Raw genomic sequence first — 17,864 nt, 5'->3', positions numbered from 1 at the left:
AATCCCAAGATTGCCTTGTTATACAATCAGTTTTGTGTGTAGGCCTAGAAATTCTATACAGATATCTGATGGTTAAAGCGGAAGTTTGGAGATGTAGTAATATAGCATAAAATAACATGCCTTCAGTAGAGAACTTAGTATATTTTTATGCATTTTTTCCTGTTATTAGCACATCTACAGTATGACTTTCTCAGTTATTGTTCTCTCAGCAATTCTGTAATGATTTCCTCCTGTCAACAAGTTTAACTCTTTGTAAAAGCAACTGCTTTGGAATTAAACAAGGTATTCTAACAGTGATGGTGAGTAGTTGCTGATCCTATGCACATCTTACCAATTCTTTTCTTCCTTGCACGCAAGCAAACTTTTGGTCTTTGAAGAGCTATTACATATATATTAGATTTCCTTATATGCAAAAGTAATTGAAAAGAATGACATATATATGCCAGTATTTCATACAAATGCAAATAAATTTACATTTACGATACACCAATGTTCTGCATTACTGCAAAATGGCCTACAAGGCTTACTGCTGTTCAACATGGGTCAACATAATAGCATCCAAAAGACCTATGTAAGTTTTTTTAAACAAATTATTATGAAAGAGAAAAACAATGGATTTGACCTAATCCTTTCTAAAGATCAGATTCTGCCAAATGTTACCCATCTATCCTAGCCCTATACTCTGCAAAAATCCCAGCCCATTTTTCAGTTCAGCTACTTGCAGAGTCAAAGGTATTGCAATAGAAGAATGACAAAAGAAAGTCCAGTGTTAAAGAGAATTCCATTTTCATGTACTTTTGTTTAATCACAAAACTTTCTTCACATGTTGTGCTGATATAAACTCTGAAGCTGTTACAGTTTGCTGCCCCAGTGAGCCATTAATAATGAAAGTCCAATAATTAACTTCAAATCAGGAGATTGTCAAAGTAAATCACCACTTTTAAAACTTAAAACTTGATCATGTCCTAAAGTCCCATTATGATTTCAACAATAACTTCATCTTTTACCCCTTTTTTGGTCCTTCTGATGGAATGAAATGCCCTTTTTTTGACCTACAGGCAGATACAGAACTTTATATTTGTCTAGTCCAACAGACCTGTTATGAAACTTCCGATTTGTATTTATTCCACAGAACTGTGTCTGTGACTCTATTTTTAGAAGGAATAAGGCTATTAAAATTAGAGCTCAAAGACAGGTATATTAGCACTCTTACTTCTGGTACCCCAGACAGCTCACTTAAGTATGACTACACAGTATCGTGTTGTTGACATGGATAACATGTTGACATAAGGATGGATGTTTTTAAAAATTTGATTGAAAAATCAAATAATGAAACAATTTGCAGCAGAATGAGAATCAGAATCCAAGAGGCATGGGCCCAGGTTTCTCCTTCCCAACACCCCTACATTCACTTTGCTGAACACCAGACTCAAAATCAAATTAACCTTCAGTAATGAAAGATTAGATAATTAGAGAATCTCCATGTTTCAGAATATGATCGATTCTTGTTATTAGCAGTCTCTGTTTCCTTTTGGTTGCCCTTCTCATTTCTTTTTAGTAAGCTTCCTCAAGTTTTTATAGTTCCCCCTTTTTTAAATGAAACACTATCATAGCAGCTTTGGGGGGCTTTTATTGTTTCTGCAGAGATGTTAAAACCAGCCATACTCTAGATGCTATTCAAAGAATAATAACATTTAAGCCTGACCATAGACACTGTTCAGGACCAACTCAAGAGCTTCTTGGTTACTTCGGGCTTCTCCTCATAGATGCTCCACAGAGCAGTCATTAATGTTGACCAAGAATATATTTTATGTCTGCACAGAAGTCACTGATATCTTCTATTATCATTGCATTACCTGCTATCACAGCCTTTCTAATTTCTTTTGGCATGTCACCATTATTACTGTGAATTAGTTGAGTGTATAATTCTGAAGTTTATTTTTTCAGAGTCATGCTTGGAGTTTCAAACCATAAAATTCTATATTATTCATGAATACATTTGGTTTACTTGACTTGATTTTAAACTGTATTTAACATTCGGTTTTGTTCCTCCTCTTGCACAATCTCCTCTCTTTTTTATGGAACTTAGTATTACAGTGTTACATTCCTCCTACCTAGTTTTTAGTATGCCTATTACGCCAACAAGGATCCTTATTCAAAACTTGTCATTCTAGTTTCCCAACTTATTTCTTAGACTTCTAATATGTCTACAGAAGCACACATACACTGGGTCAGTTTTCTATTTTTCTGTGACATTGTTCAGTTACTGGTGGCTGTTAATAATCCCTCTATACACTCATTAGACTCCAGCATGAGTAATATGATACGAGCTTGTAACAGAAGACAGTTATGAGGCATAAACACGATTCAATTTATCAAATGAAACCTAAATTCATCATGTGTACACACTCAGATCCTCAAAATATCACTTAGGCTCTTCATTCTCTTCAAGTGTATGCTATAAGAGCAGTTATTATTGTCACAAAGTAGTACCACAAGCCCTATAAATGAATCTGTTACTGAAATTCTGAAGTAGGCAGTAGGTGCCTTGAAAAATGTATTATCTTTCCCATAGAATACATTTTGGTATCTGTCTCTGCATGAGTTCCTATTCCTGGGACAAAATGCTCAAGGCCTTCATGTGCCATAAACATTTTGAACTAATACTCCTGCCAAACTATACGTGACCATCTTTGATGTAGAATAACATTATCTGAATTGGGAGTTAAGTATTTGTTACCTGTCCTGTGTGCTCAGAAACACTGAAGTATAGGGAAATGAGTATGTGAAAAAATTATCTCAGATATGTCTAACAGGTTAGGATATGGAGTGCAGAGGGCATGACCCTATGTTGTGGTCGTATGGTAGTAGCATCAGCAAAAGATGCACACCAGGAAGACGTATACTTGTATTTGCATTCTTGTACATGTCCTTGGCACCAAGTGTTTTGTGCTTGGCTCACCAGTGAATAGAGGAGGTTGAAGCAGTGGCAGGCAGGAAACCTGCATTTCCCAGCCAGCTGCCATCCCCTGCACAGAGTTCAGCCCCAACAGAACTGCAGCCTTTGGCCCCTCTCTCACTCCCCTTCCCTCAAACTCTTGTCTCAAAGTAAATGGTTTCCATGCAAAAGAAGAAAGAATTTGCACTGAAGACCAGGGAGAGAGAGATGAACACAGGAACAAGAAAAACAAAAAGCTGGATGGATTCCTTTTCTGGTTTCTTGTGCTTTACAGGCTATTTTCCCCAGAGAGATCTCCCCTTCATATCCAAGAATATTTTCATCTGAAGAAATGGGTAAAGGGAGTTTCTGTAAACTCATTGTTCTGTTTTTTCCACAAGATGCCATTTTATTGTTAGTTACATTTACCTGCCTCTGGTGTCACATAACTACACAAAACACTACCTGCCCTACTCCCAAACTAAAGTTCAATACAGCTTTTTTTCCAATCTAATGGATGACTTCATAATCATGACTTCATGAATCAGCCCTGGTCACTGCATATCATGAAGGGAAAAATGCAAGATATTTTAAAATTATCACTATTATTACTATTATTACTTTGCCAGTCAAACTATAGAATTCAAACAGGACATCCTTTCCCTGTTTCTCTGTATATCTCAATTTGTATTTTAAGGTGGAGCACATCATATTTCTGCATTCCAGTATCAAGGCTGCCCTCTGAAAAGTATGAGTTCTCAGAACTGGAGAGAAAAAGTTGAACAGGAGAACATTAAGGGTTCAAAAATCAAGAGGTGAAACATAAAGGACTCTTTATGACTTGGGGGCCTAAAATGATTTTCTGGGTTTGACAAATTCTCTTTCTTTCTGAGAAAAGTGGTGAAATAGTTTCTACAAAACATCCTGATGCAATGGCTACAAGATTCAGACTGTCAGAGACATAGAAAAAATAATCCATTTCTTGTTATGGTACAAACTCATAATGATCAGGCAAAAAGACAGCATCTTCTTGGTTTTGGGTCAAAAGTCATGTCAGAGTTATGTTATTGATAACATACTGAGGAAGTTTGGGAATAAATACAGGCCTAATCTATTTTTCTTTTTGTGTTGCATTGAGTAACTATTCTATTTAACAAGGTGCTTTCAAAAGATGCAATGAAAAAAAATCAAGTGGATACAGCAATGTCCTGAGGAGTATAAGCAACATTTACAACAGTGACTAACGCTAAGTCTTCTTGTTCCCGGCAAGAAACAACATCTGACAAGTTTGAACTATATGTTCAAATGAGAAGTTCATTTTAGACAGTCTTAGCCTTAAATACATTTTCTCAGTGCCCTTATTTATAGCTTAATGAAAATTATTAAAAGATGTATCTGTGCTTTACTGTGTAATGTAGCCTGCAGTACTTTTCAAAGATAGCCAAGGATTGGTGTCACATCCCAATTTCTCAGGATGATGACTCAGGTTTGCTGATTGCCAGGTCAGGATTAAGGTAAAACGAGACCAGGGATCCTTTAACTCACAAAACTCACCTTTTATTCGCTCACAACAAGAATTGGCATGCTGACCACCAAAACTGGGATGCTCACAACAAAAATTGGCAAGAAACTGTGCCAGTAAACTGTGTTATGTGCTAACCATACATCACCAAACGTATACTACAGGCCTTGCCTATCTGGGAATCAGTTCAGGGAAGACAATAAGGAGATCCCTCCCATTGAGTCCCGTGGTTCAGAGCGGAGTCCCGCGGTTCAGAGCGGACCCCCTTGCTTTCTAGACTCCTTCTCACAGAGGAGCCTAGGGGTGGCTGGACCCGCTCTTAGTCCCAGACTTGGTCAACGGTTTATGTCTAAAGGGATGAGGTGCAGGGATTATGGATGAGGAAAAGGAGAGGGAGAGGAGAAAGATGTCACTGGTCCTGGGTCCAGCATTGGTTCAGTCAGCCAAGGGGTCCGGTTCCGGTGGGCGTGCGCACCTGGGGCTTCAGTTTGTGTCCTTTTATCATCCCTGCCCCTCCTTCGGGCGAGCATTGGGCTAATTAGGTGTCATGAGCGGTTTGTGAGCCTTTGGGCTTGGGGGTAATTTGGGGAGTAACTTCCCCTTCCCTGCATGGTGAGCTGCCCTGCTCAGCATATCAGAACAGGGTATCAGAACTGGGAGCTGTGCACCCTCCAGCACGCCCTCCCCTCCTGTTGCTGATGGGCTTCTTTTCACCTCTGGTTCCTTGCTAGGCAGAGTTCCTTGTTATGCAGAGTTAGTCGTTAAGTGGAACTTGCCCCACCACAGTGTTTGAGACATTAACTCTTTCAGTCTCTCATAGTTGGGTTGTGGTGGTGTTTTTTTCTTGAATATTATTGCCTATATGCATGTATTTCTGCCTGATTTACCAACCGGGAGAGAAATTCACATGTTTACCTAAAATAAAATTATTTCATAATACCTGCAGAAACAAGAAGGATGCCATTCAGATGACAGTGTCAAAATGTAAGCAGTTAATAGAGTGGGTTGTGGTCTGTGCAGATGGAGCTGTTTTTGCCGACTTTGCATTGACATTTGTCCTTGATAGCCCAGGTAGATAGTATTCAAAGAATAGGAGAAACAGAAGCCCTTCTGTCAGGAGAAGTCAGTTAGTCCACTGTTTTATGGGACAGGCCAAAGAAAATTGTTATCGCTTTTCTATCAATATGCATAGGTATAGAATACATTGCATAAAATCAATTACATACTTACAGAAATCTAGCCCGCTGTCAGCTACCAAAATGTTCCTCAAGTAGAAAGCATTGCACTGTTTATGAGAACTCAGCTATACTGAAGAATTCCAATATTCCTGTTTTAAGGTTTCTGTTAAGATGGACACAAAAACAAGGCATTGGATGCCAGTCCTGATTTCAGAAAAAATGCAGTGTTACCCCCTGCTCAAAGCACGACGGCCATTCACCAAGAGCAGCACATGTGCCTCTGAGTAAATCGAGGCCAAGTTATCCCTCTGGGATATTGCCCACTGGTGTCTCAAATGTACAGTGTGTTTGTTTATCTACCATGCTGTCATGCACTCTTTCTTTATGCTGTTAGCTTTAAGGTTATCACTGTGTAACAGTAACATCGTTCACTGCAGATCCTTCTGGCCACCAAACCCAGTCTTGTACAACAGTCCTAGTCCCACAAAAATGCCCGTAGACACGCTCCTGCACAGAAAGTCACTCTCCATGAATGAATACAGACCACTCCCACATGAAAAGATGGAGCCTTGCACTAGCAGGTAGAAGATAAAGATTAAAGAATGCAAAGGTTAAAGGTTTGGTTTTCATCATACAAAAAATACCTCTAAAATCTCACAGTTCATTCCATCCTCTTCAGTCTACTGTAGCTACCTGACAGAGACCTTTTTTCTAGGATTTTCCACAACAATGCTTTAAATCAGGGCAGGGAATCATGGCAATTTCCCTACCTAAGTTTCTTAATTACCAGTTATTCCAAATACAAAGTTTCAAAACCAGCTCCAGTTTTGAGGGAGTAACAGCATCTGTGCATTCACAAAGGAATTGCATTCTGCTGTCTGCCGTTGACAAGCCACTTATATGCAAGAATTATGATTTTCTTTCAGTCTCTTCCTTTGTCAAGTCCCAATTTCCTGTTACAATTTGGGGCTGAAATGATTACTTTTTTCCCATTTGAGTTTATAAACACACTGTAAACAGGTGAAACAAATCACTTAGGATGATTAAAGGGTTGCAACTGTGTCTCCAGATGGGCATTTGTAGAATCCAATTTTGAACACCATTTTGGTTTAAAACATCTTATGTATTTTTGCTACAATTTTCCAAATAATGTGTTAAAGAGGGAAGATTTTCCTGCCTGTATTAGTCAGTGTATGCTGTTTTACTAAAAGAAAAATTAGGATTATTTTTTTATCTTTTCTACAGTCAAGACCATAATACACAAACTTCAGAAGCTTTTATAGTACTTACCAGCTATTTGTATCTTATGTTATTTGCAAACTGTAAGAGAGCCACATAATTATGCTGTCATTATAACCACTAGCTTAAAGAGTTTATCAATGTTATTCAAATGAGGACTGTCTCTATTATCATTTCAGAGAAAACAGATTTTCTTGATTTGATGAACCCAAGAAACAAGTACCAAACAGTAAATTGTAGACTCCAGCCAAACTGAGCAGTTCTGAAGGAAACTAGATCTATTCTGACCCCAGCAGATAAGAAAACAGTCTTGAAGAGCGCTGCAGCAAGCACACCATGATGCACCAGCCATTATATCTTGCAGACTGACTGATTTCTCATTAAGTTCAATGGAAAGGCTCTTGCTGACTTCGGTAGTAATTAGTTAGGGACAAAGACTAACACAAGCCAAAGCTGGAAGAAAATTGATGACAGTGGGATATAGCATGATCACAGCAAACAAAATCATGTGCTAATGATTCTAGTGATGAAACCGAAGTGCTACCTAAAAATGCTTTAGAGTAATACATAGAACATGGTGCAGGTGTTGAATAATCCACATTCTTGCAAGCGTTGGCTTGAGTTTCTACCTGCACATATTTACATCCCTAAATTTCTAAATATGCATATCTGTCTTGCAATTATCTTCCAAGTGTTAGTGTTTATGTTGGATGGAGTAATACTGGTTTCTGCTTGTCGTCATAAATGAGCATAATGAGTTAATTCTTTTCAGTTGATATGTACTTTAGATTCAGCATCCCCGCTTTATTGTGTGGAACAAGCTATCTGTGGCATTATCAGCAGCTCCCACTGGAGTGAGAAAGCATTGGAAGTCCGATCCTGAAATCAAACAACCTCAGTGAGAGTTCAGAGCCCTTTGTTTGGCAAGGGGTCCCATTGCTCCAGCCTGGTGACTGACTAAACAGTAAATGTCCAAAGACTGCAAAGCAAATTGGCACAGCACCCCACTGAATAATGTTTGTGTGGTTACAGAACACTTTCCAGGGGTGTAACAAGTCTTTAGTTGCTTGTAGCCATTATAAATCCTCCTTCAGCCCAAATGCCTACCATCTTTTATTGTCCTTATAGACAGAGGTATGGGGAGGACCAATGCCTGTGTAGAAATATCACAGAACACGGTAGACCTATGAGGGCTTCAGCACTCGCCACTTTGACTTCAGAAGGACTGCATAAGTTCAGGCCACTTGAAAGAACCGTGGAGAAGCAGAACAGTCATTAAGACAGATGACACTGGAGCATCAGAGAATTCCATCTGTTCCCCTTGCATGCAGTTTATGGTTAGCTGATCACAGAGAGAACAGCTCTTTGGGAGTCCTCTCCCATATACCTGCAGAGGCAAAAGGGCTTGCCATCACAGAGCCCTACTGTCAAAACATTGTGCTTTCTACTTACCTTGGAATCTCTGGTCCGGTAGCGCTGCGTTTTCTCCTGTGTCTTTTGCCTTTACATTACCCAGTTTTCTTTCTTATTCTCTCCTCTCTCAACCCAATTTCTGTCTGCTATTATTCTATAATTCCCCTTTCTTTGCTTCTCCTCCTATTAGTTTCTCATTATTCTTGTTTCGCTTCTATTCCTATTTTTGCACTCAGCAAACTGTTCCTTCATCTCAGTTCTTTTGCTTTTGCTCCAGATCCTGTATCTCATCATTCTCCCTTTCATTCGTGGCCTACTCACACAATTCTCTTTTTTCTACACCGTGTTCAGCACCATTCAGTGCACAATTCAGACAGCATGTCTGCTGCTCCCCCTTGTAACTGGCACTTTGCAATACAAAATATATGTAAGGATATCAAACAGCATAAGGAAATGAGCCCTAATGACTGAGCTACACCATGAAAGATTACAGTTTTCAGCCATGGGTAATTGGGATATATAGGGGCAATATCCTGCATCATACATACACATTATCCCATACTTAGCCTCCTCACCTCACTAATTTTCTGAGCTACACCTAAGCGTGGAACCTCTAGCCTGTGCTAGCAGGAGATTTCATTCCTGATGGAAACATCCTGGCCAAAATGGACAGAGATCAAAGGCAAGGTCCAACTGAAAAATTAGCAACTGCTCCTTCAGGTTGAGGCTAAAGAGATAGACAAACAAGTTACCACCCTTAGGTACCAGTAATGGCAAGATAACATTTCCAGCAAAGAAAATAATAGGCAGGAGTGGCTAAGCCTCCTTTGCAAATGACAGCTAACAGTGCAGGAAGGACTCAGTTCTCTTCTGGGCTTCTTTTGGCTACAGAGATTAACATCCAGAGACAGCTTGACTATGGAGGTGTTTTTTAACCTGCAGCTGAGAGTCATTCCACATTTTCCCCTATCCTTAATTATGGCAATGATGGCTTCTCTAGGAAAATGCCACCAAACTTACATGACAAATTTGAGTGAGTGTAACAATTGCAGCTATAAAGCCATATCTCACTATGTTAATTAAGCAATTTTGTTTCTAAGAAAAGCCACTTAGGGAACAAGTTAGATACTTCACTGTAATTGTTAGTGTACTGGCAAATTAGAATAAATTAGATTTGTTATCAAAGGCTCAGTAGTAGAGAGCTGTCAATACTCTCTGGTCAGCTAAGTAATTCCTGCACAAAGTCATTATTGAGGGAATGGTAAAGGCTCCTCCACCTCCTCCCCATCATGTTTGTTATAATGACTGCCTGCTACCTTTTTGTAATCTACCTTGTGCAAAAGCTAGGCTGTTGGCTTACCACTCAAATTTCAACAAGAAAGACAAGTTGCCTGCTTTTCATCTGATCCTTGTCCTTTGACTTACCTCACTCAGCCAGCCAATAGTTAAAATTTCCATCACTACAGCTGAATGAGTCATTTCACACAAACAATCCACATCTTTAAAGGGCAGTCACCAGACAGGGAGATAAAACAAGATAATTTTATCTTAGCCAAAGAGAATTACTGCTGATACCTACTGGGAATATGAATAATATAACTGGGAATAAGAATAATCTGAATGTAATAGAAATCTGACAATAGCATATAAAATAATGTCAATGTGCAATCTGAAGAAAACTAGCAATTGAAAGGAATGATTCCAGGCTATGAGGGGATGCCTTAAGAGTCCCACAAGCATGTGAAAATGGTGACTTGTTTATGGGTTATCACCTACTACAGGTAAAGATCGTCAAGCATTTTGGAGAGTATCTGGCAGCCCACGCTCAAGATAGCTCTATTTGAAAGACAGGACTCATGAATAGAAACTTATGCTCGTTACCAAGTTGTATTTACTCTTTGGAGGAAAAGGGAACTAGGGGATAGAGGGCAATAATCCAACTGATGTATATTTTCATGACATCTGCTGCTCTCTCAGGATAAGACACTCAGCACTCGAATACAGCTATTGCATGGTTAGTATGTAATACAAAAAGCACCAGTTTAGCTGAAAAAAAAAACCACCAAAAAGCAGGTAAAGGAGAGGAGAACTAATTAAGCTGTGGGAAAAAAATATGTAAGTGCAGTAAAAACAATGCAAAATGAATAGGCTTGAAATTTTAGATATGGAAATTGATGATTCAGAACTGAAATTTAGATCACACTCTGTTTCTGATAGCATTTAAATGTTTTAAGCCTGGGTACCACTATGATGGCAGATGTTGGATTTATCACATATTTGATGGTTAACTATCAATAGAGTTATTTTTGCTAAAACAAATATCTATTCTATAATTACCCATCTCTCAAGTATGAAATTTCCAAGAACTAGGAATATCTTGAATGAAATTTGTTTGCCATAGCAGGTAAACAGCAATGCAGAAGATTTCTTGCACAAATTCTTAACAGGAGCATTATATTATGAATATTATTATTGTCTTGTAGCTAATGTTTGTACCTAAAACTCTTGGGCAAGTCTGCCTAAAACCTAGGTGTGTACTGTAAAAATTAGGACATGTTGCACCTTCCTTCATTTTAAACGAGTGATACTCTTCTAATTGCAGAAGAACAGAACTTATGCATCCAAAAGAGGATTGATTCAAATCAATGGCAGCTTATCCATTGAATTCAATGGGTTTCAATTCAAATCCTGCCTGAATTTGGAAGCACAGACCCAGGCTGTCACCTAACCGTATAAGAAGTGTTGTCACGATCTAAAGCCAAGGCAGAAGACGAGATGCAAAAAGTAAACATCATGAGTGGCTTTGGAATTTTTTTATCTATATATGTCAAAAGGACAAACATACTCAAGAAAAATAACAATAATCACATATTAGTGTCACTTTGGAATAGGACCTACTAATTTATGCTTTCTCCCCTACAAAATAATTCATCCTCTGTGAGTGTAAAGTAAACTGATTTTATAACTTCTAAGCCCACAGCAACACCTAAAGTCTCAAGAATAGCACAAAATCTACAAATACTGATGAGACAAAGTGAATTTTTTTCCACAGTCCTGCCATGCAATGCCTATTATTGCCTATGTAATTTTCCATACAGAAAATAGTCTCTGAATCTATCCCAATCCATCTTTACATGAGGTAGAACTGTAGAGAAAGAGTAGGTCAAAAGCCATAGTACATCTTTTACTTATTGCAATTCCTTTAGAAGGCATAAATGACGCAAGGAGGAAAGCAATACTGGAAAGTTCTGAAAATATTTTTTCTACACATGTAGGCTGGAATAGGTGTGGTTTGACTTTGTAGCTGTATTTAAAACCTGAAACAGACAAGGACAAGGGTAGTTACCAGGCATGAAGACTGGAGACCTACCATGGAAACAAAAAGGACCTTTAGGAAATCACTGATACACTCCAATAATCTTGTCAAAGATGATCAGATAACTGGACATGTGTACTGTGAAAGAGAGTGAAAAGTATATGGGCCATAATTATTCTTTGGCAATGAGTTTGCTTCTTCCAGAATTAGTACTAATCCCTGATGACCAACTGTTGAAACTGATCCAGACATTCTCCTAGAAATTTGGAAAACTCTCATTGGTAAAATATTCAGGCTGATTTTCATATTCATCCCAGTTTCCTATCTACTTCAGGTGTTTTCACATAATATGAAAATAAAAAACCACAAGGAAACACAGAAAAGAATATTTTAATTTTGTTAGTTTCCTTTTGACTTGCCCTGGTTATTCCCGAGGAACTTCTAAAACATTGCTATTCTAATTCTGATTTCAGAAAAGCAGTGGTTTGGGAAACACAGTGTAGAATGTCAATGCTACCAATGATGGCACAAGGGCAGATCTTTTGTTTCCTGAATAAGCACAGATACACTGAATACTTCCATGGAAATTTCTTGATTTAAATTGCTGATCTGTTAACTCCTACATTAACTCACAAACAGCATTGTGTTTCAATCATGAATAAAAGGATTTTTTAATATACTTTGAGAAACCTCTGGATCTGAAGAAAATATTAATGTAGAAAACATTTTCTTGTGTTGTTTTGGAAGACATTAGGATGTCAGATTAAAGGACATGTAATTAGTTGTTCAGCATGCTATATTGGTAAGACAATAGAGACATACATATAACCAGTATCTCCCTGGTTTTACAGAAGTACAAAGATTTCTTTAAATGTGATTCTGCCTTATATGTATCAGCATTCCCCCTAATAGTGGAAGAAAATTTGAATAGTGTTCCTACTTAATTAATATGATTAATGATTTTGCAAGTCATTATTTGGTCAATGTTAAATGAGACAAAATAGTGTGATCAAGGAAGTTGGTGGAAAATACATTAATTCAGGGTTTAGCCCAGAAATCAAAACAGTAGTCATGCTAAGAAAAAGGTGGAAAACTCATGAAGTATGTGTTATGGAGTATATAAAATACAAAATTTCTGTCTCCCTTGTTCCTTGCATCTATAACAGAGATCAAAAGACAGAAAACCAGACTTGTTTTACTGCCTGTCTTGATGCCTTCCTGTTGCTCTTTTTTCCTAAGCTTTTAAATTGTAATTACTTCGAGTAAACTTTTTAATGATTTTTTGCATGTTCTTCTAAAGTTATCAGCATACATGGATTGCCAATACAATTATAGGCCAGCAAGAAGAATGCTATCCTACCTGCAACACAGAAACTGAGAAAGCAAATGAGATGTTTTTATGCTTTATGCATCCATTTCTCTCAGTGCTTTTAGTGCTTCTACATTGCCTGAGGAAATGGTCATTATGGCTCCTCTCTCAGTCTCTGTATGAACCAGTCGCAGTCTGGGGTTCTTTGGCAGATGATCTGAAGTCAATCTATGTCTACTGAAATAAATGGATGTGGACTTATTAGGTTCCTGTAGCTTTTGGACAGATGACTAATAATCCTGACAGCTTGGCTGTTAATTTTTTAATTAGAGATAAATCCTGTATTATGTAGTGGAGTAACAGAGGATCCAGCTGTATTGCTGCTTTTCAATCAGGTTGTGCAGTAACAGGATTAACTAACTCTTTGAGAAATACTTGCTCTACTGGTATACATATGGTTAACCAGGTGTCCCACAGCTTTAAAATAATATTCAATGAACCTTCTCTTTTTTGCAGCACTGCCTTCATGGGGGCTGAACCACCCAAAGAGAAGAATGCCATCAGAACTCCAGGAAGACAAATATCTCTGCTTTTATCTTTCTCCCAATCCTAAGCTTGGGTTGATTCTAGATAAATCCTAATCTCTGAAGGTTTCTTATGCACAGGTTTTTGCTTTCTTTTACAGATACATGGCCATTATTGATCCCTTGAAACCTAGGCTCTCTGCAACTGCTACCAAGGTGGTCATTGGGAGCATATGGATTTTGGCTTTCCTGTTGGCCTTTCCCCAGTGCCTATACTCCATAACCAAGGTGATGCCTGGGAGAACTCTTTGCTATGTAGCGTGGCCAGGTGGTCCAAAACAGCATTTTACGTAAGCTTTTGTTCTTCTAAACTTGTGTGTGGTGGTGTCTACACTTGCAATGGACTTGGCAAAAGCTGTCGAATATCACGCCGATACTCTACATGCAGAATAACTAACAAACAGCATTGATCACTGAGAAACGTAAAGCAAGTTTTCTAAGCTAGGAGGATAGAACATTTTAAGTGATAAGTGGAACACATTTATTCTTTTCCACTTCTATGAGTGTTCTCTATGCCATGCTGCATGTTTACCTTCCTTGCTTCATTTAAGGTGGCTACTTCTACACAGATAGAGATGGTCAGAAACGGAGACCGAACATGCAATTCAAAGAAAGCTTCCTTTTCATCCTAACCAGGAAAAGAAGTATTTCCAGCCTCTCCTTGTCCTAATCAGATTTTTTTCTCTGGATGTCTTCATGAGAGTGTTGGATTTTCCCACTTCATTCTATTACACTATCACAATTACTAATCTTGGATATCAGTCCAAATAAGAAAACTGTAAAACCTCTAACTGGTTCCAGTTTCTGAAAGTGTAGAATAACAGTCAACTGAATTGAATATATCCTATTTGTCCCTCTGGCACAATTAGGAAGAAGTGGTTACCTAGCCATAGGAACATTATCTGTCCTTTCACGTCTTCATTGGCATTTAAGATGAACTCTGTGTTCAAGGCTGAAAGCCTGAGTAACTACCCAGGATTAAATTTGGCATTTTGCTCTCTTTTAGGCAGCTGAAAGAGGCCCTGGTCATATATAATTTTTATCACTTTAGGAGACATGCACAGATATTTCTCTTTAGGGGAGTAAGGTCACTCTCAGTGATGGCTGGGAATTCTTCACTGATCATTCACTGGGTTTTTATCTGAAGACAGCATTTAACCAGGAACAAACAGGAGGCAAAAGAAGTTATCTTTTTTTTCCCAGTACTTACATCAGCAGCAGTGACTATGTTGCACACAGGCAACAGGTCTGTGTTGCCTGTGTGCAACCAATCTGCCAATTGAAGTACATTGGGTAACACAGGACACTCATCAGGGCCTTTGTATAAATATACCATTTAAATACTTATTTTCCTCTTTCATTTATGGTCCAGACTAGAGATCAAAATGCCTAGCTTGCCCTTAGGATACCTGGGTGTGCAATAATCAAATCAATTCAGCTAGTTATGGACAAACATACCTTATTCTGCAGTCACTAATCATAACTATAGAGTCATTCTTAATTTATGTTAGTGCAAGTTCAGAATCAGAACTAGAAACCCCATAAAGCACTTGCACTAAAATGTAAATAAATTTGTAGTGCAATTCAAGACTTTCAAAAAGACAGTGAAAATACCAAGGACTAGCCAGTAAAGATAAAACACACTTTGTGCTAAAGTAGCACTCTTGACTTCTAGCAGCCTATTCCATTGGTATAGCTCCTCTGAAAACACTTAATAGCTTAATGCTTTTTCATTGCAGGTATCATGTCATTGTGATTGTGCTGGTCTACTGCTTTCCGCTGCTTGTCATGGGCATCACTTATTCCATAGTGGGAGTTACTCTCTGGGGAGGAGAAATACCAGGCGACACGTCCGACAAATATCACGAGCAGCTCAAAGCTAAGAGAAAGGTACTGTTTCATTAAATCTCACTAAGTGAATCCTGATAACATCATCTGCAATTATGTTGCAAAGTATCACAGTATGTATCGCAGTTCAGAAACACCAAGTCACTTGAAATATCAGTAATGAGAGATCAACAAAAAGTTTGATAAGTTTGACAAGTTGTCTTCTATGTTCACTAGCTGTTCTTTTTGTAACTTTACTGTTTGTCATTAAGTAAAGGTAACATTTGGATTTTAACTTCTTACTCCACATGTAGCAGCATATAGTGTGCCTGATACATGGAAACTAAGCCCAAATGTTTAGCCTTTACAGAGCTAAAATACTGAGTTTTGAACAATGGGCTAGCGAAATGTTAGCTCCTCTTAGGCTGGATCCTCATCCTACTGAAAGAAAAGTGAATCCTGCTGTAATTTTCAGGAGATTAAGGCCCATGCATCTTTGAGATGAGTGCTGATCAGCCTGTTCGTGTTGAACAATTTAGTTTTTAAATCAGTAACTTTTGGTGAGAAGTACAAATTTTTTTTCCCAGTTATTTTCTTTCAATCTTTTTCACTGTAAGTATTGCCTAATCTAACAAGACTGTGGATTGCTTAAGAACTGATTATTTGACTAGTTATAGTTATTTCCAGTTCAGTTTTCATGATGTTGCAGTGCCATGAAGATTTCTTTCTTACAACATTCTTTTTTCTTAACCTAACTTGTCTTCCTTAATAAGGCAACCCTTCTGCTTTTTATTTCTTACATTTTTTTTTTCATAGTAAAATGCTTTTAGTCTTTTGGATTTGAAAAAATGGTACCCAAACATGGACTTCTAACTCACAATGATAAGCACATTTTCAATTGCTCAGTTTGCTTTCGATACTGTGAATATGTTTGAACAACGGTATATGCTACCATGCTGTAGCAATAGCAGAGTGCAGCATATTGGGTCCTGAGACAATTGGAGATCTTCTGCAAATACTGGAGAACACTGATGTTTCCACTTCATTCAGGACACTGCCAGGCATATGAAAGTGTTTTTTCCCCACATACTACACGGAAAAAGTTGTTATGGCAGAGGATATATGAAAGGAAAGATTAGGATCATTTTCTCATTCAAGCGCATGAAAGACAAGTGCAAATCTTTCTATGGCAAGTTTCAGTTGTCAGAATGGTAGACATGCCTAGACAGCTTTCTGGTATGATGTGCAATGCCTCCTATGAAACCAAAGGTGTTATTTATTTTTGCTTTTACATAGCTTTTTTAAGAGTCCAAAATGCTAGCTTCTCTTAAGGAAGCAAAATGCAGTTTGACTAGTATTATCACTATTATTGCCTTGTAACAGTTCAAAGATTATTTGGAATGTGAACAGAGAGAAAATGATGAAGAATCATCATGGGAAACTAATGACTATATTTTGCGTATTTGCCCCAAAGTGAAATTATTGGACTAATTTCCAGAAATGCTGAAAGCATTTTAAAAGATCAGCATTTCACTCTTTAACATTATCCATAGAAGTCCAACATTACCATTACAGTCTTTGCCATGCATGTTGTCATTTACCCAAATGTGTATTTTCAAAGTTATGAAATTACCTTTCCTACAGAGCATAAGCAGAAAAAGATTTCACTGGTCAATTAACTGTGCTATTACCAATACTGCCCTTTCAGCTAGTGAAAAAAAGGGCACTTCACTCAGTGAAGTGTGCCCCAGGTCTGATTGTAAAGACAAACCGAGGAATCACTTTCTGTAATAGACATGGTTTGCAAAAGCAAGTGTGGAAAGAAAATTTTTAAAAGCTAACTTGAAGAACCAGGAGATCCCAGAACTTCAGCACCTGTTATCATAATGACTAAGTAAAATAAACATCTTATGTCATAAAAACTAAAGGTCTCTGAAGATAAAATCTGACTTTTGCTATACGCTATCAAGGGTCCAATTAAATCCCTTGAATACTTTAAAAACAGCACCTCTTTAGAACTCTAAATAAATGCAAGAGACAAGAAGTAGCATCCTTAATTAGAGGATTTTATATGTGAGAGTACTGGAATGCATGCCTTCAACACATGCAACAAGGGGATTAAATTATGTGCAGATATATTGTAGCTGCATCAGTGACTTTATTGGCAGAGCTCCATGACAGCTCTTCAGTTCCACTGCTGTGCTCTCTGGCAGGATTTATGAAATAACTGGTATTTGGAAAGATGAATCATAATTGATCATTCATGGAGATGAACTAATAGACTGGAATCCAAATAAAGCTATCACTCAGCCTGCCTCTAAGAACAGAGCTATTGCTTTTCCCTTATTCAAACAAAGAAATCATCTGTTTTTCTTGCTATTTAGCATGCAGATATCTAGACATATGGGAAGTCTGTGCACTTGTAATGAAGGAGAAATATAAAATAGCTGACTGCGTGTTTCATATTATGCAATGATACAGTGCAAAGGAAGTTTGATTAGGATTGTTTGAAACAGTATGTAATGTTAAGAAGGTAGT

The 17,864-nt window shown here is 37.9% G+C and overlaps 1 protein-coding gene across 1 annotated transcript in view; it reads left to right on the top strand.

The window, feature by feature from the left end:
- Positions 1-17,864, top strand: part of TACR3 (tachykinin receptor 3) — a 41,877-nt gene that overhangs the window by 3,905 nt on the left and 20,108 nt on the right. Inside the window, exons 2-3 of the mRNA XM_075039901.1 lie at positions 13,601-13,789; positions 15,239-15,389. Of these exons, the coding sequence (XP_074896002.1) occupies positions 13,601-13,789; positions 15,239-15,389 (340 nt within the window). The remainder of the gene's footprint in view (positions 1-13,600; positions 13,790-15,238; positions 15,390-17,864) is intronic.

The sequence above is a fragment of the Buteo buteo genome, chromosome 1 (assembly GCF_964188355.1).
Source record: "Buteo buteo chromosome 1, bButBut1.hap1.1, whole genome shotgun sequence".
Lineage (NCBI taxonomy): Eukaryota > Metazoa > Chordata > Aves > Accipitriformes > Accipitridae > Buteo > Buteo buteo.
The sequence above is the reverse complement of the archived record's forward strand: the minus strand, read 5'-3'. Positions and strand labels throughout refer to the sequence as shown.